This window comes from Larus michahellis, chromosome W (genome assembly GCF_964199755.1).
Source record: "Larus michahellis chromosome W, bLarMic1.1, whole genome shotgun sequence".
NCBI lineage: Eukaryota > Metazoa > Chordata > Aves > Charadriiformes > Laridae > Larus > Larus michahellis.
Window position 1 is genome coordinate 20163808 of NC_133929.1, and position 23620 is coordinate 20187427.

General features: G+C 41.7%; 1 protein-coding gene across 1 annotated transcript in view; it reads left to right on the forward strand.

The window, feature by feature from the left end:
• Window positions 1–346: 346 nt before the first annotated feature.
• The window catches only part of LOC141735674 (protein patched homolog 1-like), a 55197-nt gene continuing 31923 nt past the window's right edge, over window positions 347–23620 (forward strand). Inside the window, 10 exon segments of the mRNA XM_074568720.1 lie at window positions 347–477; window positions 1700–1769; window positions 1885–1976; window positions 3405–3603; window positions 4203–4324; window positions 6771–6918; window positions 7509–7640; window positions 7923–8078; window positions 8722–8820; window positions 9716–9841. Of these exon segments, the coding sequence (XP_074424821.1) occupies window positions 347–477; window positions 1700–1769; window positions 1885–1976; window positions 3405–3603; window positions 4203–4324; window positions 6771–6918; window positions 7509–7640; window positions 7923–8078; window positions 8722–8820; window positions 9716–9841 (1275 nt within the window).

The following is a 23620-nucleotide window of genomic DNA, read 5'->3' on the forward strand; positions in this document are numbered from 1 at the left end:
TATGGAATATTGGTTCTAATACAGAAAAAACATGTTACTTAAGAAGCTTCAATTTGCACAACGGTGTTTGTGCAGTAGGGAAAATGGCATTTTTTAATGGGGAATATGCTTTTTGTTACACTGTTACTAAAATAAATTTTATATTAGATTTAGAGCTACACTGTAATCAATTTGAGGTAGAATATTCCATGCACATGGTAAAGATTTTCTGACCGGAGAGTGCTCATCGTTGAATCCAGAATAAGCTGTTATTAGCTAATACAAAACTGTTAATATTTATCCATCAGTTGGTGGACGAGTGAGTCGGGAATTAAATTACACACGGCAGAAGATTGGAGAAGAGGCCATGTTTAACCCCCAGCTCCTGATTCAGACTCCACAGGAAGATGGTGCTAATGTACTAACAATAGAAGCACTCAGGCAGCACCTTGACTCTGCGCTTCAGGCCAGCAGAGTAGATGTTTATATGTACAACAGGTAAGGAGAAAAGCAAAACTTTTCTTGATCATCTGTAACAGGTAGAAAGTGGACAGATGTTTCCTTGCATACATTTTTAATGCATAGCACTTCAGAACCTGTGTTTTGATTTGAATGTCACTATTTACTGATGCTTGAAATTGTGGCATGATAGCAGTGACCAGTTGACTTTTTAACAAATAAAATGGTGTAAGAGGTGTTGGATGAGATTCTGAAAATGTACCCTTATGAGCAGTGCTACAGTGTCCAGCATTTTTCTTGGTAAAGGAGTGATAACTGTGCTCTTAAAAATAGGACTTTATTGATGGGATTCCTAACAATTAAAAGCTTTCCAGTAATTTGGGTTTAAAGGGGAAATGCAAATAGAAGAAAAATGGCAGTGGGTGGAATTACTGGGCTATTTAATAACATAGATGCAATCATAGTAGAGTTGGCCTTCAGAGTGTCTATGTGTACATACTGAGGGTTGGGAGTTGTCTGAAAAGCAGGAGTTAAGAGTTGTCCAACAATAAAAATACTAAAAGTGCACCTTAACAAGGCACCAGCTTTGGGCTAGTGAGATCTCTCCATGATAAGTGGTTCCTCCAGGGTTACTACTTACATGATGATGTGCCTAGGGACGCTGTCTGCAAGGCATGTCTTTCAGCACATCTTTTCAGCACATCTAACTGATACCTAAATGATTTAATACCTAGACTCCAATTATATTTTACCCAGCTCCTGCCTTTTCTAAGGGGCTATAAGTCACTACAGCGGAAGTTGTAATACAGCTGAACAAGGAAAACAGAAATTCTAATGGTTTCTTTTCTCCTACATGCATGAGTCAGAGAAAGTTTGAGCCTGAAGCTGACTTATCTCTCTTGTATCACTCAGTGCTATCTTAAGTCACAAGTGGTCTCATTTATATAAAGCCACATCTCTGTCCCTTTATTTGTGTCAACTAGCCTATTAATCCAAAAGTAGCTCCAGTATTTTTAATGACTTTTACAGAGACTGTCTAGCATAAATTAAACAAATATTTCTAGTTATAACTACAAAAAAGAAAGGCCTTTTCTTTTTTGTGAGGTTGTGGTACACTGAGTAAAATTTGTCTTTCTCAGTGATTCACTAGTTGAAGCCACCATGTCTATGTGAGTTGCACTTTTAATGTATGTTACATTTTAAAAATAATTTTTCAGTAATTGTGAAAGAAAAAAATACTCTTTCTTTATATTTGTTACAGACAATGGAAATTGGAACACTTATGTTATAAATCAGGAGAACTCATCACAGAAGCAGGTTACATGGACCAGGTAGGCATAACAGGCATTTGGTTATAAACTTTTTATATTCTCATGATTCAGCTTGTGTTGTTTATATTATATTGTAGTCTAACTGTGTTTTTTTTCCCCTTTCTGACTTTGACAGATCATGGAATATCTTTATCCTTGTTTAATTATCACTCCTTTGGACTGCTTCTGGGAGGGAGCAAAGTTACAGTCAGGAACTGCCTATCTATTGTAAGCATGCTGTTTTTAGAACTTTCCAGTCCATCTGATTTTATTAGTAAAATTATGCATGATTTTGAGTTGCATCCCCTTGCTTAATCAGATTCTGGTTTAACCACAAAATAAAAAATAAATTGTAGTGTCTTTGCAGAAAATGTTCATGGATTTTTTTTTAATTGAACAAAGATTTTTCTGTTTCTAAAAGATTATTTGTATGCATCAATTTAAGTCCTGTGACATTACTTTTCTCATTCTGCTAGCATGCAAAAGGAAATATAAATTCTGAATTCAAGCTTTTTAAATTGTATGCTTTTTTGGAAATAAACTTTTTCGGAAATAAACTTTTTCCTTTTTTTTTTTTGTGTCCTCCCCCCAAACTACAAAAACATTGGCTGGGAGTTAATTTTATTTCTAAGAAAATGTAGGTGTCTAGGGTAAAAACTCATCTTCCTAAGGAATAAAACTCAAATCCTTTGCTTATGAGATCATTAAAGAAACCAAATATATCTTTTATGGGTGGTTTCTCACAATTTGCAAATGTGGTATTATATGCCCTGGATCATTCAAAGAGTTACTTGTTAATCTGTGCAGGCATTTTCTGTTAATTATGCAAGAGTTAGCATTTGAGTTATTGTTTCTGTCCTGGTTTGCATGTCTCTGTGAAAGCAATTTGCAATGGCTATATCCTAATGCTTAGTGTACAGTTTTAGATGGGGAAATAAGGGGGTTTGCATTTTCTAGTTGCGAGATTTCAAATAAAGAATTAAGCAGATACTGTGTGGTTTGAATCACAGAATGAGGCAGCCAAAAGCCTTTGTAGTCTGTCAACATCACAAATTCAAAAGTGGGGGGTGGGAGACGTGACAGTGATAGCAATGACAGACATGGTAGCAGGAAAGCTTGATGGTTGATAGTCAAGTAGCCAGGGCATTTGGAGGAGCACAGAATTATTATAAATAAAGAAAGATCAACTATATTGATTGATTACATTTGCAAGATGATTATTAGACTAGCAAGAAGTAATCTGATACTATGTGAAAGGATTTCTTTCCTTAGCCCCCTCCCTTCTTTCCCTCTCCACTCCCTCCAAATTTCTGAAGTGGCAGTTGGCTACTTTTTTTGTTATTTAGGTGCTTGATAGTTTGTTTTACTTGGTTTGTAAATGAAAGTATTTTTAACATGTGAATATTCCCTTTCATACAGTAAATTGGTATGTAAGTACTGACTATTTTTGTTAAAATCACCACAGGGCTACAAGAAAAGTGTACATAAACAAATATAATTAAAATATGCATTTCATTTTATGAAACAACCTAACCAGAAAGGGTTATAGCTTGTAACAGAAAACAACTTCATAATTTGTGCAAAGACAAATTAAAAAATTATTTTTCAGTACTTATTTTGTCTTTTTTTGGTTTTTTTCCCTCATTTCTTTTACAGAGGGAAACCTCCTTTGCAGTGGATCAACTTTGACCCCTTAGAATTCTTAGAAGAGTTAAAGAAAATAAACTACCAAGTGGAGAGCTGGGAAGAAATGCTGAATAAAGCAGAGGTTGGTCATGGTTATATGGATCGACCTTGTCTGAATCCTGCTGATCCTGATTGCCCAATCACAGCTCCCAACAAAAATTCCACCAAAGTAAGTTTGCTTATCTTTGTGTAGATCTTTTCAAGGGAGGCTCTGTATGCGTAGTGAGAGAAAAGGGTACCATTCTCTTTCAAGTAATATATATTTTATGTTCTTCAGGGATTTCATTATTCAGTTCCTATTATATACTATTAGCCTAGAGTCACTAACTTTCCTTCAGCCTGTGATGCAATATTAGTCATACATATTTAGAGTGAGATTACAGTTCTCAGCTACTGGCTGGGTGTGGCAATGTGGTGACATACCATTTCAGCAGGCAACATGCCTCAGTCAGACACAGTCACTCCTGGAATACAGCTGCTGCTGTACACTGACACCGTGCAGCAAGGTCTTCCTTCAAGTAGGGCCAGTTTTGTTGACTCAACTTTATATATCCCTTTCTCAGTCACACTAGGCTTTGGAGAAGTTGCTGTCTGGTGAACAAGTATTGGGCTAGTTTGTCTGCTCCATTTGTTGAACACATTTGTCTTTGTGGACTTCCTAGATGATTTTCAGTATCTGTTATTTCAGTACACTAGATGTTGATTTAGGATATGAGTTTGTCTGAAGTTGTGCAACTGATTAATTGCTTCTTTAAAACTTTTTTCTAGCCTCTTGATGTGGCTCTTGTTTTGAGTGGTGGATGCTATGGACTGTCAAGGAAATACATGCATTGGCAGGAGGAATTGATTGTAGGTGGTACAGTCAAGAATAGTTCTGGTAAACTTGTCAGGTAAACAAACAAATGTTTACAGAAAAATTTAAAATATTTCTTTGTTAGGGTTTGGGTTTTTTTTGGCAGGGGGCCAGATCATGCAAAATCAACTGCCTTTCAGAATCTGTGAATGATGTGTATCGTGAACCCTGATCTAAGAGGACATCCCTGATGAGGACAGAATTTAAAAGAGTGATTAAACAATTGTTTAAATTTAAGGATGTGTCATTGATGCCTGCTTCTAACCTAAGAATGATAGTGTACATTGCTCAGACAATTGCTCAGTTTCCTGGCAACTTTGTTGTTTAGAATGTATGTATAAACATTGAACAGTATTTAAAACACTGAACAACTTTGATTATGTTTTTGAAATATAATCAAAGGAAAAAAGGGGAAAAATTACTTTGGTAATGTGCCCATTCATTTGACTTTTCTCAGAATTCCAAAATCTCCATTGAATTGTTTTTTAGGGTCAATACAGAGAGAAGTATATTCTTTATGTCACTGTATATTGAATACTTTTTTGACTGACAAAATAAGCCCTTTTGTTTCAGTCTTCTTGAAGAAGCCATGGAACACCGGACTTTGGGGAGCAAACCCCTTGAAAGAGAACTGTGTTAAAAAAATAGGACATATAAAAACATTTTTTTTTTGTAGAATCATAGAATGTGTTGGGTTGGAAGGGACCTTTGAAGGTCATCTAGTCCAACCCCCCTGCAGTAAGCAGGGACATCTTCAACTACATCAGGTTGCTCAGAGCCTCATCAAGCCTGGCCTTGAATGTCTCCAGGGATGGGGCCTCCACCACCTCTCTGGGCAACCTCTTCCAGTGTCTCACCACCCTTATTGTAAAGAACTTCTTCCTAATGTCTAATCTAAACCTACCATGCTCTAGTTTAAAACCATTGCCCCTCATCCTGTCGCTACATGCCCTTGCAAACAGCCCCTCCCCAGCTTTCCTGTAGGCCCCCTTCAGGTACTGGAAGGCCACAATGAGGTCTCCCTGGAGCCTTCTCTTCTCCAGGCTGAATAACCCCAACTCTCTCAGCCTGTCTTCATAGGAGAGGTGCTCCAGCCCTCGGATCATCTTCGTGGCCCTCCTCTGGACCCTCTCCAACAGGTCCACATCCTTCTTGCGCTGAGGCTTCCAGTGCTGGACACAGAGACACGTTCGGTATACACCGAATCCAAATTTATATTAAACTAAAAGAAGTATAATTCTTGCATATTTAATACAGATAATTTTTACTAGAACTTTTTATATGGATTTTGATGTTTTTTACATTGACACTAAATATTGAAGTTTAATTTCTTTCTAATTTTGATTTATTCTGAAAAAGTGCACAGAAGTGTCTTCTAACAAATAGCCAAAGACTTTATTCTTGGTGAAAAATAAAATAGCTCCTTAAGCTTCTAAAATTGTTGGATAGAGTTACATACTGTGGAAATTTACAATGGATAATTATTGCCTTTTGTGTATTCTTTGCTGCTTGTCAGGTGTCAAGAGTTTAGTCTGGTATTTCTCGCCAAGGGATGAAGAAGACTGAGGTCTTCAAATGACAAATTGCCAGCAGCATTTGCAGGATCTCATAGGAATAACTGTTCCTGTGTCCTCCTGTTGTGGTTTAACCCCAGCCGGCAGCTGGGACCACACAGCCACTCATGCAGTTCTCCCCCTTCCCCCTAGAAGGGCAAGGAGAAGAGGGAGAAAAGGAGGGGAAGGGGAAAGGGAAAGGAAAAAAACAACCTTGTGGGCTGAGATAAAGACAGTTTAATAGAACAATAACGGAAAAGGAAAATAACAATAATAATAATGAGAAGTCATTCTCATCACCCGGTGAATTGGTACCTTCCCGAGCAGTGATCACGGATTCACCCCCACCCCCATTTATATACTGAGCATGATGTCTATGGTATGTAATATTCCATTGGCCATTATTCCATATTCTGTTGCCTATTCTGTATATGCTCCTTCTAAGCTTCTATGGGAAGCTGAAAAGAGTCCTTGAAAAGTATAAACATCGCCTAGTAACAACTAAAACAATATGCATTATTGACATTCCTTTCACAGCAATCACTAGGAAGAAAACTAACTCTTTCCCAGCTGAAACCAGGACACCTCCTCATAGCAATCTGTCTGTCAGTCATGATTTTTATAACTGATTTGTAGGGTTACATTCTTTGCTCCTGAAACAGATCTTATTGAAAATGATGGCAAAACTCTCACTAACTTCAGTGAAAACAGACTTAGCCTCAGTACTGTATAGACCAGTACAGCTGTATCAGATGCATGGTAGAATAATTATACTCTGTTCAATTTTAATGTCAACATGTGGCCTATTAAATCAAGAACTCGTGCAAGTTCCTATTAGGCTCTCATTTGAACCTTTATGCAGTGAAAAATCATTTCCTGAAAATGCTTATTTTATGCCTCTTTCTCCTCTCTCTTCTCTCCCTGTTACAGTGCCCAAGCTTTGCAAACCATGTTTCAGTTAATGACTCCTAAGCAAATGTATGAGCACTTCAAGGGGTATGAATATGTTTCACATATCAATTGGAGTCAGGATAAGGCAGCAGCAATTCTGGAAGCTTGGCAGCGGATGTATGTTGAGGTAAAATTGAAAATAACCTAGATATCTTGCTATAAAGTTTTACTAAGATCCACTGCCTTTAGTCATGGCTTTTTATAGTATTTTAAACTAAACATCTTAAACTAGAATTGAGTGTTGTCTCCTGGTTTTAAAATTATCCTTGTGCTGTAACAGACTATTTTAAAAGGCTGATTTCGTCTTTTTTTTTAATTAAGAAGCTGCTTGCTTATTCACATATGAGAAGCCATGAAGGTTTTAATGTTTGCTGGACCTTGGATTAAAGGCAAAACTCATACAACAGCAAATCAGTGTCAGAGTTATGGAAAGAAGAAACCTCCTTTACATTTCAGGAATTAAGTTAAATGTTTTGAATGAGCTGTGAATGCAGTGGCCTTTCCTGAAGGATGCAAATTCTTGTTTGATAATCAGTAGCTTGCAGGAAATAATTACCAAAAGTATTTATTTCATGTAGCATAAGTGAAATCTCTTGTATAGGGTGTGTGCTTTAACAGGAACATTAAGGCAAAAGAAATTGATTTCAGATATGTGCTGTAGAAGATGATAATGGGTGTTTTTTTTAGCCACACTAAGTTTTATTTTTCTTTCCATAGATTGTTCATCAGAGTGTTGCACAAAACTCTACTCAGAAGGTGCTTTCCTTTATTACAACTACTCTGGATGACATTCTAAAGTCATTTTCTGATGTCAGTGTTATCAGAGTAGCTAGTGGCTACTTACTAATGGTAAGAAAATAAATTCTATTTATTTAATTGACTCCAGTAGTATAGCAGGGATCAAATAGCTGCCTTGTTACCAGTCAACAATCCAGAACATTTTCAGAATGCTTAAAATAAAAATTGCAGTTTGTAAACATTTGCCTCAGGGTTGTCACCTGTTCCTCTATGTATGTAATGTCTCTGATGTGTCTGTTCTGTTTAAAAACGCTTGTAAGCTGTGTATGTTGTTGGGGGGAGATAGCCGATAGAGAAGGATCCATTCTAATCCAGTCCCTGCTTTGCTTTCAGCTTGCCTACACCTGTTTAACAATGTTGCGGTGGGACTGTGCCAAGTCTCAGGGTGCTGTGGGGTTGGCAGGAGTCTTCTTGGTTGCTCTCTCAGTGGCTGCAGGATTGGGTCTGTGCTCATTGATTGGAATATCCTTTAATGCTGCCACAACTCAGGTATTAAGGAGCCACAAATCTGCTGCTAAATTACAAGAACTTTGTTAGTAAATGAACACATCTGAATCAATCTTTGAGGAAAAACAAAAGCTGAGAAAGTATTTTGATTTTTAGATTTTTACTTGTGTCTTTCTTCTATCTAGTAGCTTGTGCTGTGAGAAATTAGGCGAACGTGCTGCCAAATGATTTTAAAGGAAAAGGCAGATATCCTGCAGCTTCTTTAATTATGTAGATTCTAGGATATTTGTTTTTCTGTGTCCTAACATGAGTGCAAGCATCCAGTTGTACATAAGAAGCTGCAAGTTTTGTCCTTACATCTGAATATATCAGGATGTTCAACTCCTGAAAATATTTTGAAAATAACTTGAAATATTATCTGATATTCTTTGCCTACCAAAAACTGGAATTACTTTTAGTGAGGTTTTGTACCTGTGAATAGTATGCTGCAAGTTCCTCAGCAGTCTTTCAGAATAAAAGTTAATAGCTGTATTGCATCCTATTGATTTTAATTTTAACCTTGGATTTGTGTTCAGAGTGTAGTGTAAAGGTTATTTTGATTAGCCATCTAATGACTGGCTACATGGTAGATGATAATAACATAAAAATGTTCTTGGTTTTTTGCTTGTTTTGTTTCTTCCACAAGGTTTTGCCTTTTCTTGCTCTTGGAGTTGGTGTAGATGATATATTCCTTCTGGTACATGCATTTAGTGAAACAGGGAAGAATAAGAGAATTCCATTTGAGGTAATGACAAAACGGGGAGTTGGGGGAAAATAAAATAATAAAAGAAAAGAAAAAGTCTCAACCTAGAATTAGTTAGTAATGATTTTTTAAAAAAGTTTTTGTTCTAGAGATCTTTGTCCTAGGGCCTGATTTTCTTTCCTTTTATTTCTAATTAACCATGACATTCACATTATGAAATTTAAAATTCTCCTCACTTTTATAATCTTTTCCTTTTATTGACCTTTTTATTCTCAGTCCAAAGTTTCATATCCAAAGTGCAAATCATTTAAAAGCAATATATATTTGCCAGTTTTGTTTTGTACAAGCAATGTCTTCCATGTGCTCTTTGCAGCTGGTTCAGCATGCAGGCACTACAAACTCATTGTGCTATAACCTCCACATGCTTCAAAATAACCTACTGCATTGGGAAAGGGTCCTGTGTTTGATTCTCTCTGTTTTTTTGTATGGTTCCTGGGGTTTCTGTTTTTTTTTTTTCTTACATGCTGCTTCAAGATATTATGCATCTACACTGTTAATGCACGCTTATTTTGTCTGAAAAACGTTGAGAACACCAAGTGACTGGACTCATACAAAATACATCCTACTTAATAACTGATATATTTGATATAATGTCAGTATCCATTTAGCTTTGACTTTTGAAGCCAGTATCAGCTTTGATAATGTTTGTTACCCTCAAAAAATGTAAGCACTTCATACATCATCTGCTTTTCTCCTGGACAGTGTACTTAGTATATTGTATACTTAGTATGTTGTTTACTCTTATATACTCTCAAATGCACACTTGTATTCAGAATTTCCTTGTAATAGTTTTCACTGTTACCATATCTGTTACCCCTTCATTTGCAGGACATCACCTTATTCACTTGACTTGTATGATACGTCATTTGTTTTGCAGGACAGAACAGGTGAATGTTTGAAGCGAACAGGAGCAAGCGTAGCCCTTACATCTATCAGCAATTTTACTGCTTTCTTTATGGCTGCCTTAATTCCTATTCCTGCTTTACGAGCATTTTCACTCCAAGTAAGTTTTTATGTTGTTTTATTAGCTCTTGTAGATGGTGTCATCGTGGAAAGCAAATGATAATAACTTAATGGTAGTATTAAGTCCATGTTCAGTGCTTCTGCAGTTCACTGAACCAATATGTGATCACTGTTTACCGTAGATCTTGGTGATAACCAACTGCTTTCTCCCCTTGATTCTGCTCCGTCCATTTCTTGCGCCTTGAGTCTCACATCCTGTTGGTGGGTGAAAGAATATCCTGCCCCATCCCAACTAGGTTGAGTGCAAAAACCAAGAAGTATGCAACTAAGCAGAAACAAGTCTCCAGCAAGATTTGAATCCTTAAGGCAGTCTAGACCAGTAGACTGTATTCTATTTTACACCATCACATTCCCAAGTAGGAATTTTATCCTTTCATTGAGGTTTGTCCAATTTGCTGCTATTATAAACCATAACCAAAGTGTAATGACAGCAGCAAGAATGCATTTGCCACATTAATTATTACTGCAGCAGTTTGTACTGACTTGTTCCCAATGTAATTTTAGCACAACGTTGGAGGAAACTTCATCAAGAATTTTCTGTTCTGTTCTGTTCTGTTCTGAGAGAAAATGTGAATTTTCTGTGCTGAAGCATGTATCACTTTCTCTCTCTTTCTCTCTTTCTCTTCTCTTTTTTTTTTTGTGATAGTATACCTTCAGGAAGATGAAATATTAAGGATGCTAAAGAAAGCTTCCTTTAAAAGCAAGGGCTCTTTGAAGAAAGCTCTGGGAAGTTCTCTGACACGTTCTTAACACACAAGCAGTTTACAGCATTGGTTGACCTTGGTGCAGAGCAGGCTGCTACTTTTTCAGTAGTCATTTTTCCTATTAAAGCCCGGCTCTCCAACCATTTTTCATTCTCCTTGAGCCCCTGACCTACCCAGAGGAAGCAAAGACTTCATTTTTTCTGAATACCTGAGGCAATTATTGCTGTTTTCAGCAATTTCAGCATGCCTGCATTAAGCTATTAAATGGTAAAGTGTTCATGATTGCAGCTACATGACCAATGTTAGTAACCTGTTCACCATTTTCAATAGGTAATTTGGTAGTTGAGTGGATATCTGTGGCATCTTAAACTAGGGCTTTAGTCCTGAATAGTTAGCAGTATTTAGTTCTGCTGACTTGCCAAAACCTAGATCTCTCTTCTCACAGGGGATATGACAATGAATTGTTTTATATTATAGCAAAGACCAGTTTGAGTGTGTGAAATATTTCTAAAGTGTAATGCTTATTTTGGAAAAAGTGATTTATGTCACCTAAATCTTGGGGTACCCAGCCCGCTGAGATGGACGACAGAGACAGGGAGCAGAATGAAGCACTCATAATCTAAGGGGAAATGGTTAATGACCTGCTACACCACTTAGACACACACAAGTCTATGGGGCTGGATGGGATCCACTCAAGGGTACTGAAGGAGGTGGTGGAAGTGCTCACCATGCCACTTTCAAACATTTATCAGCAGTCCTGGCTAACCGGGAAGGTCTGAGTTGACTTGAAGTCAGCAAATGTGATACCCATTCACAAGAAGGGCAGCAAGGAGGATCTGGGTAATTACAGGCCTGTCAGTCTGACCTCAGTGCCTGGGAAGGGTATGGAGCAGATCATCTTGAGTGCCATCACACGGCACGTACAGGACAACCAGGTGATCAGGCCCAGTCAGCATGGGTTTATGAAAGGAAGGTCCTGCTTGACTAACCTGATCTCCTTCTATGACAAGATGACCCACTAAGTGGATGAGGATATTGTCTACCTGGACTTTAGTAAAGCCTTTGACACGGTTTCCCACAGCATTCTCCTGGAAAACCTGGCTGCTCACGGCTTGGACGGGTGTACTGTTCGCTGAGTAAAAAACTGGCTAGAAGGCTGGGCCCAAAGAGTTGTGGTGAATGGAGTTAAATCCAGTTGGTGACCGGTCACAAGTGGTGTTCCCCAGGGCTCAGTATCAGGGACAGTTCTCTTTAACATCTTTATTAGTGTTCTGGATGAGGGGATCGAGTGCACCCTCAGTAAGTTTGCAGACTGCACCAAGTTGGGCAGGAGTGTTGATCTGCTTGAGGGTATGAAGGCTCTTCAGAGGGATCTGGACAGGCTGGATCGATGGGCTGAGGCCCATGAGGATCAACAAGGCCGCTTTTGATCTTTCAGGTAGGCAGCAACGAGGTAGTGAAAAGAAGTCCAAGGGCAATGAAGAAAGATTTCAGGACCCTGGGGTCAAGGGATCGGGAGCGCAAGTTGTGTTCTCCTCTATCCCCCCAGTTGCGGGGAATGATGAGGGGGTAAATAGGAGGAGCCAGCAGATCAATGCCTGGCTTCGAGCCTGGTGCTGCCAGCAGGGCTTTGGGTTCTTTGATCATGGCCTGATCTACAGAACACCAGGCCTGCTGGTAACAGGCGGGGATACCTTGACTTCCAGGGGAAAAAGGGTTCTAGGACAAGAGTTATCAGGGCTCACTGAGAGGGCTTTAAACTAGATTTGAAGGGGGGTGGGGATGGTACTGGGCTTGCCAGTGAGGTGCCTGGGCATAGTTGCTCAGCACTTGTGGGCCAGTGTGCCAGTATTTCTGAGAGCCAGAAGGCACACCACATCTCAAGGGTCAAAACTACACACACAACTCCCTCTCTGAAATGCTTATACACCAATGCACGCAGCATGGGGAAAAAACAGGAAGAGCTGGAGATCTGTGTGTGGTCGCAGGGCCACGATCTCATTGCAATTACTGAGACATGGTGGGACAGCTCACATGACTGGAACACTGTCATGGATGGCTATGTCCTTTTCAGGAAAGACAGGCCAGCAAGGTGAGGTGGTGGAGTTGCTCTTTATGTGAGAGAGCATCTGGAACGTATTGAGCTTTCCCTGGGGGCAGATGAAGAGAGAGTTGAGAGCTTATGGGTAAGGATTAAGGGGCAGGCTAGTATGGGTGGCACTGTTGTGGGTGTTTATTACAGGCCACCTGATCAGGATGGGGAAGCTGATGAGGCTTTCTACAGACAGCTGAAGGTAGCCTCGCAATCACAGGCCTTGGTTCTCATGGGGGACTTCAATCACCCTGATATCTGCTGGGAAGGCCACACAGCCAGGCACGCACAGTCCAGGAGGCTCCTCCAGTGCATTGATGATAACTTTTTGACACAGGTGGTGCAGGAGCCAACAAGGAGAGGAGCACTCCTGGACCTGGTACTGACAAACACAGAGGGACTGTTGGAGGACATTAAGGTTGGGGGCACCCTAGATTGTAGCGATCATGAAATGATAGAGTTCAGGATCATGGGTAGTATTCACAAAACATCAAGAAGTAAAATCACAACCTTGGATTTCAGGAGGGCTAACTTTGACCTCTTCAAGAAACTGCTTGGAGAGATCCCGTGGGCTAGGGCTCTGGAAGGCAAAGGGGCTCAAGAGAGCTGGTTGGTATTCAAAGACCACTTTGAGGTTGAGGGAGGTCATCCTCCCCCTCTACTCTGCCCTGGTGAGGCCGCATCTGGAGTACTGTGTCCAGTTCTGGGCTCCCCGGTTCATCAAGGACAGGGAACTGCTGGAGAGGGTACAGCAAAGGGCTACCAAGATGATCAGGGGACTGGAACACCTCTCTTCTGAAGAAAGGCTGAGGGATTTGGGTCTTTTCAGTCTGGAAAAAAGATGGCTGAGGGGGATCTTATCAATGCTTATAAATACTTAAAGGATGGGTGTCAGGAGGATGGGGCCAGGCTCTTTTCAGTGGTGCCCGGGGACAGGACAAGAGGTAATGGGCACAAACTTGAGCATAGGAAGTTCCACCTAAACATGAGGAGGAACTTCTTTACCCTGAGGGTGGCAGAGCACTGGAACAGGCTGCCCAGAGAGGTGGTGGAGTCTCCTTCTCTGGAGACATTCAAAACTCGCCTGGACATGTTCCTGTGCGACCTGCTCTAAGATGACCCTACTCTGGCAGTGGGGTTGGACTAGATGATCTCCAGAGGTCCCTTCCAACCCTATGATTCTATGATTCTATGATTCTAAGGCCAAGTTCCGGGTACTGCACTTGGGTCACAACAACCCCATGCAACACTACTGTCTTGGGGAAGAGTGGCCGGAAAGCTGCCCGGCGGAAAAGGACCTGGGAATGTTGGTCAACAGCCAGCTGAGCACAAGCCAACAGTGTGCCCAGGTGGCCAAGAAGGCCAACAGCATCCTGGCTTGTATCAGAAATAGTGTGGCCAGCAGGACTAGGGAAGTGATCGTCCCCCTGTACTTGGCACTGGTGAGGCCACACCTCGAATTCTGTGTTCAGTTTTGGGCCCCTCACTACAGGAGGGACATTGACGTCCTGAACGTATCCAAAGAAGAGTAGTGAAGCTGATGAAGGGTCTAGAGCAGAAGTCTTATGAGGAGCAGCTGAGGGAATTGGGGTTGTTTAGCCTGGAGAAAAGGAGGCTGAGGGGACACCTTATGTCGTGGTTTTGGCCAAATTAGCCAATGGCCGGCGACAGATACTCCCCCCCAGCCTCGGAGAGGAGGAGGAGAGATAGAGAGATTTACAAGTTTAGAAGAAACTAAACTACTTTAATGAAATATTAATAATAAGATAAAAAGTAAAATAATGAAATATTAATAATCTGATAAAAAGGAAAATAATGAAATAGATACAGTATATACAAAGACGTATCAAGCTCCCAGGATGACGTCACCGGCAGGCACTGGGGAAGTCCCAGGCTGGACTCAGCGACGGGTGGGAACCGGGTTCCAGAGTTCGAATCAGGAACACACGGATCGGGATCAAAGGCAGATGAATGGACAGGGTCCTCCTCGGACGTCAGCCATTGAAGGAAGAGAGCTGACCCTTTGATCCCTCAGCTTTTATAATGAGCATGATGCAGATGGGATGGAATACCCCTGTTGGTCAATTTTTGGTCACCTGTCCTGTCCGCTCCTCCCCGCAGGTGGGAGCGATCTATGCTTTTCCACTTCTGACCCTCCAATGGGGCAAATAACGAAATTAGCTGACCTTGGTTGTTATAGCAATAAGTATAAGCAAGATCCTCTCTGCATACCATTCCTTGGCACAAATTGTCTTATCACTCTGAACGAACTGTTTTAGACACAACATGCTGTTAATTTCAGAGAGTTAGAAGAGGCCTAGCTAAGAAGTAAAATTACTGAACAGAAAGTTGGTTCTGTTTTACCTCAAACCAGGACACCTTATCACTCTCTACAACTACCTGAAAGGAGGTTGTAGCGAGGTGGGGGTCGGTCTCATTTCCCAGGTAACAAGTGATAAGATGAGAGGAAATGTCCTCAAGTTGCACCAGGAGAGGTTTGTATTAGATATTAGGAAAAATGTCTTCACCAAAAGGGTTGTCGAGCATTGGAACAGGCTGCCCAGGGAAGTGGTTGAGTCACCATCCCTGGAGGTATTTAAAAGATGAGTATACGCGGTGCTTGGGGACATGGCTTAGTGGTGGACTTGGTAGTTTTAAGTTAACAGTTGGACTTGTTGATCGTAAGGGTGTTTTCCAACCTAAATAATTCTATGATTCTATGATTCTGTTCTGTAATCTGTGGCCCAAACTGAAATGTCTAACATATCTTAAGCAGCAAAAAGGATACTGGAGATCTTCACTAGGAATCAGAAGAGAGGTCCTGTTTTCCCATTGTCTGGTTTTGCAGTGACCATGCTTTATAGAAGGTACTTCAGCCTAAATGCCACTCTTAATAAGAACTCAACAGAGATGAGTCATTTTATCCTAGTCACACTGCTGTGCTGCTTTCTTTGATCAAACTTTGCTCAGCCTGTTCTCACTTCTCACATCAGAACATGGTAGATTGCCTTTGGAATATCTGTGGAGATGACAGCTGGAATTCTTTCTGTAATTTGAGTATAAATTAAATTTATCTTTTTTTAAAAGTCTCTTTTTTTTTTATTTTGCCTGCTGCCATGTCTTATAACTTCCTGTAAACAGCAGAAGTTCAGAAAAGGAAGCCCATTTGTCAAATGCATGGTGCTTTCGAAAAGTAAAACACAGTTTCTGATGAGATTTCAGCATATCCATGTATGAACATGTTGATATTATTCAGAATGACATCATGATCAAAGTTATTTTTAAGGCAGTGATTAACATGGAATCTATGTGTAGGTATATTTGGGTGTCCAGAAATGAATGTTTTGAGTGGCTCAATCTTTTCTCAGATGCATCTGTCTTTCCTTGCACATAGTAACCCCTTATATGTATATAAGAGATGGAAAAATGTGCAAAAAGGCCAACCAGAGACCCATACTGAGGATTTATTGGTATTAGAGCACTCTGTGTATATGTTTGGAACCACTGAAATTACAGCCCTTATTGTTAGAAAGGAGCATCTATTACTTGCATTGTCTAGCTTCACCAGGTATAATCAAAACCAGGTAATGCATTTAATCATAGCATTCAGAATCAGATAACCATGGCAGATTTTGGTGGGTGGTATTGGCAATTAGTCACGGACTCCGTTTGTGATAAGCATGAAATTGTTTATTGCTTCTCAGGCCTCAGCTTTTATACCCGAGCTCTAAAACTTTCCATGCACCTGCTAGGCAAGTAAACACATATTTCAGATCGCTAACCCGGCCGCCTTATTCAGTTCCCACCAAGATAAGCACGTGAAGCTGTTTTCTTGTTCCATGTTTATATTGAACCAGTTCCTCTTCGTTCCATCCGTATCGATATCTGCGTTTCTGTTTCTGTGTGCTCTGCTCACTGTGTCTTTGGCCGTACGCAGGCCTCTACTCGTAGATCTGCCACATGTATATATGGATTTCTTTATTCACAGTCTTCTTCCTCCCTCTCCCTCTTACTCAGGCTTGTTTAAACAAGAATTCTTTGTCATCTTTGATAGCTTTCTAGCAAAACTTAGAAAGCAATGAAATACTGCAGTTTACTTTTCACAGACATTGCCTTCTCATCTAGATAGTGAATTTTTATCAGATAGGCTTAAAAAACGATTGTTCTTGACCTTATTTTGCTCTTCATTTGCTTTCCTTAAGATATTAAAAGATAACTGTCAAAGTTTCCATAACATTTGAGGACCATTATCTGTAAAATAACCTACCTGCTAGGGAAATTAAATGGTTTCCAGAGTAGCCTTGCATGTGGAAGCCAAACTTTTACTTAGAAAATAATGTTTTGCATATCAGTGCTTTCTTTTTTCCGCTTCTGTTCCATCAGCTAATACAGTTCATTGATACCTGTGAGTTGTTCAGGTACTTTATGTAACTTAAACACTGCAAGTTTGCTGCTGTCATAGGTATTGGCTAGGGTTAACTCAACAAAGTGGGTTAGCTCTTGCTGAGTTTAAAAGTCACCATTTTCCATTTCTTTAAGTGAGTTGTGGTTTGTTTTTTTTAATTAATTCCCTTATGGGGATAAGGACTATTTTAGCTTTTTAGCTGTTTGCATTTTTTTTAACATTAGCTGATTTTATTAGCCCCTTATTCAAGGAGCTTTAGGTTTTGACATGCTGAACGTATCCCAAGTGTTCAGTCACAAGAATCACCTGTTAAGAGAGTGGTCAGAACTTTGAAGGAGTAGGTCCTGAGTTTTCAGATGTGTTGCATTTCTTAAAAACAGGGGGGTTGTCTAAGAAATCCCCTGAAAGTTTTTGAAGTTTGCTGTAGGAATGTCTTAAATATAGCATTTTCTTTTGAGTATAAATGAAGGAGGCATGGCAAAGTATAAGTACCACTGGGCTGAATTCTTTCCTCAGACAGAATATTCAGACACCCTTATGGAATAAATTCTGCCCTTCAAAGAGAAGATAGAGCTTCATAAACATTCACCTAACTTCTTGCTTGCACCAGAAATTTCCTCCCCTAACAGCAGAGGAATGGTATAGACTCACTAATGAATAAGGGTGGAACTTTGCCCAATAAGTTTTAGCAGTAACTTTTTTTCCTCACAGTAGGAATGATAACTTTTTTTCCTAAATATAAAAGTGATTACCAGGTGGTGGTGGTAGGTTTGGGGGGAGAAAGAATATAAGTTTTTAAGCTCACTCATTATCGTACTCTGCTGAAGCAGTTTGTCCCCTTCCTCTTACCCAAGTCTTTTAGCTTTCCCTATTTCTGATATTAGAATTTAACAAGCAAAAATAAAGCCTAAGGAGAAGAGGCAGTGAAATTCTGAGTCTGTATGTTGTCAGGAGGGAGCTGCAGATAGGCAGCATAGGGTGGAAGTTTCCCTGACAGACCTCCTCATCTGTTCAGCACCTCTGGCTGTACAGCACACCCATTCTCCTTGGGTGGGCTGCCAGGAATGGCAAATAGCAGCACATACCTTTGTCAGGGCCCCAGTCTGTCATCCTGGCTCGCTTCTTCCTTGCTGCCTTCAGCACAGACTGTCAGTCTTCTGTTTCAGTTAACAGTTGCAGCAACAGCAATAATATTTTAGGCTGTGCATTATTAAAAAAATGCAAAATTAGAGCATGTTTCTCAGAAAGTGATCAAGTTTTGTCTGCTTAATGGATTTATTTTTTTTACTTCTCTCTGATGTTCTCATTTCACTGAACTTCAGTTAACACCTTTGAGAAAGCCCCATGTTTTTTCCCACTCTGGTACTAATCTTACCTTTATTGATTTTTCAAGGAAAAGGCCCGAGGTCCTTTCCTCTCCCATTTGACTGTTCCTCTCTGAAAGGGTGAAAGCAGATGCCTCTGCCTGTTCACAAAAATCCTCTGCTTGCTTTAAGTTCAGCTGCTGCCAGCAGATTGCTTGTACATTGGGAGATCTACTACCACAGACTTTTGCTGGTGCTTTTCTAATCAATGTCACCATTACATATTGCAGATATTGCCAAGATTAAAATCACATTTTTTCATATGTTCCCGTCCCCAGCCACCAGACTTCTAAATAGTACTGGGGAGAGAAGGTGGTGGCTGATGCATCAGGTCAGAGATTCAGTCACTCCTAAACAGTTTTTCCTTCCCTCCTTGCTAATCTGAATCTCAAACCACTTCTCCTTTCCTTCTCTCGCTCGCTTCCAAGTTCCCCTGGAGTTGGGGATGTACATCAGGAACTGGAAGGCACACTGCACCTTGTCAGTTCATGGGGTGTTTTTTGATGAGACAACAAATTTGAATTGATATACAAACAATATTTTCTGTATTTAATTGTGAAAACTGAAATGTTATGTCTTTGAGATGTTGGGGTGGAGGGTGAGTGAGAGAAAGTATAATATATATAGGAAGTGTGGTGTTAAGCTATAGGAATCCATCAAAATAGTCAGGATAGAGAGGCTTGTTTAGAAATAATTGACTTGCAGGATCAGTACATCAACACCAGCCATGCATTTAAGTATTAGTTTTGGGGTTTAGCGGCATTTGGGATTCAAGGTCACTGGGGTCTACAAAGAACTGATAAGGCATGAAGTGTTTAGAACTGATTAAGAACTGATTAGGCAGGAAGTGAGCAGAAGTAGAGGACTTCAGTTAGTTTTTCAGGCATGCTGAGAGGTATAAGAATTCTTAGACCAGGTCTCAGCTGATTTTTCCAAATCTCAGCAATTCATAGCTGATCCTTGATGGAAGCTGTTGGTTAGACACAATTACTCATGATTTATGGGTGATTCAATTTTCACTGTTTTAGCAGCAATAAGAGAGCAGTTGTATGAACAAGGTGCAACAAACACCTTGCAACAGCAGCCATTTGTTTTCCTGACAGATTCAGTCTCTTCTAGCGAGGATCAAAAGGAAATCACTTAATTTTGAAGTCTTGTCTATGACCTTACATACCTTTCTGCATTGATATTCATAAATCAGAAAATGATCATGGGACCTTGGCACGCTGTGGGTTTTCCTGAGGCAGGCAAAGGCCAGGGCAGTGGAGACACCTGCCATGAGCCAGCAGCTCTCGTGGGAGACGCTGATGAGGCAAGGGCATTGCCAGAGCAACCTCAACAATAAAAAGTAGCCTAGGGAGAGCGAGTGACCAGGAGCGCTGCAAACAGAGCATGGCACATTAGCCAGGGCACAGCGCAGCACTTGGCACGGCAGTTGGCGCGCAGGAAGGGCATTGTCACACTACCAGCTCGAGGTGAGTTAAATTGGTGGTTGTCACCCTCTCGGAAGGAGCTTAGCTATGGTATCCACCCAGCGGAAAGCCATGTCCTCTGCACTCACCAGAATGGATGTGGCAATCCAGACAGAGATCCCACAAACACATGCAGACATCCAGGTCTCAGGCTGCAGGGAGTGTCAGATCTGGGATCACTGGTAACAGATGGCAGTAGTGAGAACACCTGTGTGAAGTGTGACCAGGTGGACGATCTGCTCAGCCTGGTGGCAGAGCTACGAGAGGAAACAGAATCATAGAATCATAGAATTCTTTTGGTTGGAAGAGACCTTTAAGATCATCAAGTCCAACCATTAACCTAGCACTGCCAAGTTACCACTAAACCATGTCCCTAAGCACCGCATCTACTCGTCTTTTAAATACCTCCAAGGATGGTGACTCAACCACTTCCCTGGGCAGCCTGTTCCAATGCTTAATAACCCTTTTAGTGAAGACATTTTTCCTAATATCTAATCCAAACCTCCCCTGTCGCAACTTGAGGCCATTGCCTCTTGTCCTATCGCCTGTTACTTGGGAGAAGAGACCAACCCCCACCTCGCTACAATCTCCTTTCAGGTAGTTGTAGAGAGTGATAAGGGCTCCCCTCAGCCTCCTTTTCTCCAGGCTAAGCAACCCCAGCTCCCTCAGTTGCTCCTCATAAGACTTGTGCTCTAGACCCTTCACCAGCTTTGTTGCTCTTCTTTGGACTCGCACCAGTACCTCAATGTCTTTCTTGTAGTGAGGGGCCCAAAACTGAACACAGAATTTGAGGTGGGGCCTCACCAGTGCCAAGTACAGGGGGACGATCACTTCCCTAGTCCTGCTGGCCACACTATTTCTAATACAAGCCAGGATGTTATTGGCCTTCTTGGCCACCTGGGCACACTGTTAGCTCATGTTCAGCTCCCTCAGTAACCCTTGAGTTGATCCCATCCAGCCCCATAGATTTGTGTGCGTCTAAGTTGTGTAGTAGCTCGCTAACCATTTCCTCTTGGATTATGGGGGCTTCATTCTGCTCCCCATTCCTGTCATCCAGCTCAGGGGGCTGGGTACCCAGAGAACAACTGGTCTTACTATTAAAGACTGAGGCAAAGAAGGCATTAAGTACCTCAGCCTTTTCCTCATCCTTGGCCACTATGTTTCCCCCCGCATGCAATAAAGGATGAAGATTCTCCTTATTCCTCCTTTTCTTTTTAATATATTTATAGAAACATTTGTTATTGTCTTTTACGGCAGTAGCCACATTTAGTTCTAGTTGGGCTTCAGCCCTTCTAATTTTCTCCCTGCCTAGCCTCACAAAATTTCTGTAGTCTTCCTGAGTGGCCTGCCCCTTCTTCCATAGGCCATAATCTTTCCTTTTCTTCCTGAGTTCCAGCCAAAGCTCTCTGTTCAGCCAGGCCAGTCTTCTTCCCTGCCAGCTTATCTTACAGCACATGGGGATGGCCAGCTCCTGTGCCTTTAATATTTCCTTCTTGAAGAATGTCCAGCCTTCATGGACTCCTTTGCCCTTCAGGACTGCCTCCCAAGGGACTCTGTCAACCAGTCCCCTAAACAGGCCAGAGTATGCCCTCCGGAAGTCTAAACTAGCAGTTCTTCTAACCCCACTCCTTACTTCTCCAAGACTTGAAAACTCTTTCATTTCATGATCGCTATGCCCAAGATGGCCTCCAACCTTCACATCACCCACATGTCCTTCTCTGTATGTAAACAACAGGTCTAGCAGGGTGTCTTCCCTAGTTGGCTTGCTCACCAGTTGTGTCAAGAAGTTATCTTCCACACACTCCAGGAACCTCCTACACTGTTTCCTCACTGCTGTATTGTATTTCCAGCAGACATCTGGTAAGTTGAAGTCCCCTATGAGAACAAGCAGTAGTGACTGTGAGATTTCTCCCATCTGCTTACAGAATATTTTGTCTGCCTCTCAATCCTGGTTGGATGGTCTATAACAGACTCCCACCATGATATCTGCCTTATTGGCCTTTCCCCTGATTCTTACCCATAAACACTCAACCCTATCATCACCAGCATTAAGCTCTAGACAATCAAAACACTCCCTAACATACAGAGCCACCCCACCACCTCTCCTACCTGGCCTATCCCTTCTGAAGAGTTTATAGCGATCCAATGCAGCACTCTAGTTGTGCATAGCATCCCACCATGTTTCTGTGATGGCAACTATATCATAGTTTTCCTGCTGCACAATGGCTTCCAGCTCCTCCTGTTTATTGCCCATGCTGCATGCATTGGTGTATTTGCACTTCAGTTGGGCTATTGATCCCACCACCTTTTTGGGGGGAGAAGCCATAATTCCTACCTGACCATTCCCAGGCGCTTACGTGATTTCTAGCCCATCAATATCCCTTGTGTCTTTGCTATCGCATGACACTCCATCCCCTACCTCCACTGGGATGGCAGGATGGCAGACTGAACAACCTCGCTAGCACGCTGTCCCACAAATATTGATGTGCCACCCCCAGGCTTGTCTCTAGCGAGCCTGGTTTTATCCCTTTCCCCCTTCAAACCTAGTTTAAAGCTCTTTCGATGAGCCCTGCCAACTCCTGTGCAAAAATCTTTTTCCCCCTTTGAGACAGGTGTACCCCATCTGTCGCCCACAGGCCTGGTGTCATGTAAACCGACCCATGATCAAAAAACCCAAAGTCCTGCTGCTGACACCAGGCTCAGAGCCAGGTATTGATCTGTTGGATCTTCCTGTTTCTTCCCTCATCATTCCCTGCAACTGGAGGGATAGAGCACTACTTGTGCTCCCGATCCCTTAACCAGTCATTCCAAGGCCCTGAAGTCTCTCTTGATTGCCCTTGGATTTCTTGTTGTGACTTCATCGCTGCCTACCTAAAAAATCAATAATGGATGATTAATCCTAGGGCCATACCAGGGTGGGGAGTTTTCTCACCCCAGCTTTAACCTGGGCCGCAGGGAGGCAGAGACTTCCCTACGAAGTGGGTCTTGTCTGCACATCGGGCCTTCTGTTCCCTTCAGGAGAGAGTCACCTATGACAATGACCCATCTTTTTTTCTTTGTGGGAGTAGTTTTGATGCAGGGTGTAGGCCAACTTAACCTCAGTGACACTTCCAAGCTAGACGAACCATTGTCCTTGTTACTGTTAGGTTCCACTTGCAGAGCCTCATATCTGTTATGCAAGGGCACCTGGGAAGGTGGGGTTGTTGCTGAGGAGATGCGCCTGCTGCGTCGGGCAGGAACTTGTCGTCATTGCCCCCTATCCCTGAGGTTACTATGTTCAGTCAGGTGGAGAGAAGGTAGGGAATCCTCCGTATTATCACAGAATCACAGAATGGTTCGGGTTGGAAGGGACCTTAAAGATCATCTAGTTCCAACCCCCCTGCCATGGACAGGGACACCTCCCACTAGACCAGGCTGCTCAAAGCCTCATCCAGCCTGGTCTTGAACACTTCCAGGGATGGGGCATTGACAACTTCCCCGGGCAACCTGGGCCAGTGCCTCACTACCCTTACAGTAAAGAAATTTTTCCTGATATCCAGTCTAAATGTACCCTCTTTCAGTTTAAAAATGTTACCCCTCATCCTATCATTACACTCCCTGATAGAGTCCCTCCCCATCTTTCCTGTAGGTCTCCTTCAGGTACTGGAAGGCTGCTTGTCCTGGTTCCGGCGGAGATAGGGTTAATTTTCCCTGGTATTCCATGCCATGTGAGCCATGCCCAC